Genomic DNA, 527 nt, shown 5'->3' with positions numbered 1-527 from the left:
CCCCGCCGGCGGCGGCGTCCCCTTGTCTGTCGCCTCGATTTGGATCTCGTATGAACGGACGTCTTCGAAGTCCAAGGCGCCCGTCAGACGGATCTCGCCCGTCTTCGGATTTAAGCTGAACAGGTTTGATCCTTTAGAGGGAAAAGTATTTCTTACACTGAACGTCATTTCGCTATTGAGACCCTCGTCCGGATCCGTGGCGTTCACCCGCACCACCAGCGTCCCCTCTGCAGCGCTCTCCGGCAGCTGCACTTTATACACCGACTGGTTGAACTGGGGCGCGTTGTCATTCGCATCCAGCACCGAGATCACCAGCTCCATCGTGCCCGACAGGGACGGCCGGCCCCCGTCACTCGCCGTCACCACCAGGCGGTGCACGGGAAGCGTCTCCCGGTCCAGGGGTTTCGTCAGCACCAGGAATACAGATTTCTTGTGTTCCAGCAAGGATGTAACATCCAGAGCGAAGTGCTCGCTGGGGCTGAGTGTGTAGGAGAGCTGCGCGTTCGAGCCGATATCCGAGTCCGCCG

At 60.0% G+C, this 527-nt stretch overlaps 1 protein-coding gene across 1 annotated transcript in view; it reads right to left on the bottom strand.

Annotated features, from left to right (window-relative positions):
• Positions 1-527, bottom strand: part of LOC104397742 (protocadherin alpha-C1-like) — a gene marked incomplete at its 5' end in the record, with an annotated part of 52,330 nt that overhangs the window by 43,758 nt on the left and 8,045 nt on the right. Inside the window, 1 exon segment of the mRNA XM_010007750.1 lies at positions 34-495. Coding sequence (XP_010006052.1) covers positions 34-495 — 462 coding nt within the window.

This window comes from Chaetura pelagica, unplaced genomic scaffold (genome assembly GCF_000747805.2).
Source record: "Chaetura pelagica isolate M959 unplaced genomic scaffold, ChaPel_1.0 scaffold662, whole genome shotgun sequence".
Lineage (NCBI taxonomy): Eukaryota > Metazoa > Chordata > Aves > Apodiformes > Apodidae > Chaetura > Chaetura pelagica.
The sequence above is the reverse complement of the archived record's forward strand: the minus strand, read 5'-3'. Positions and strand labels throughout refer to the sequence as shown.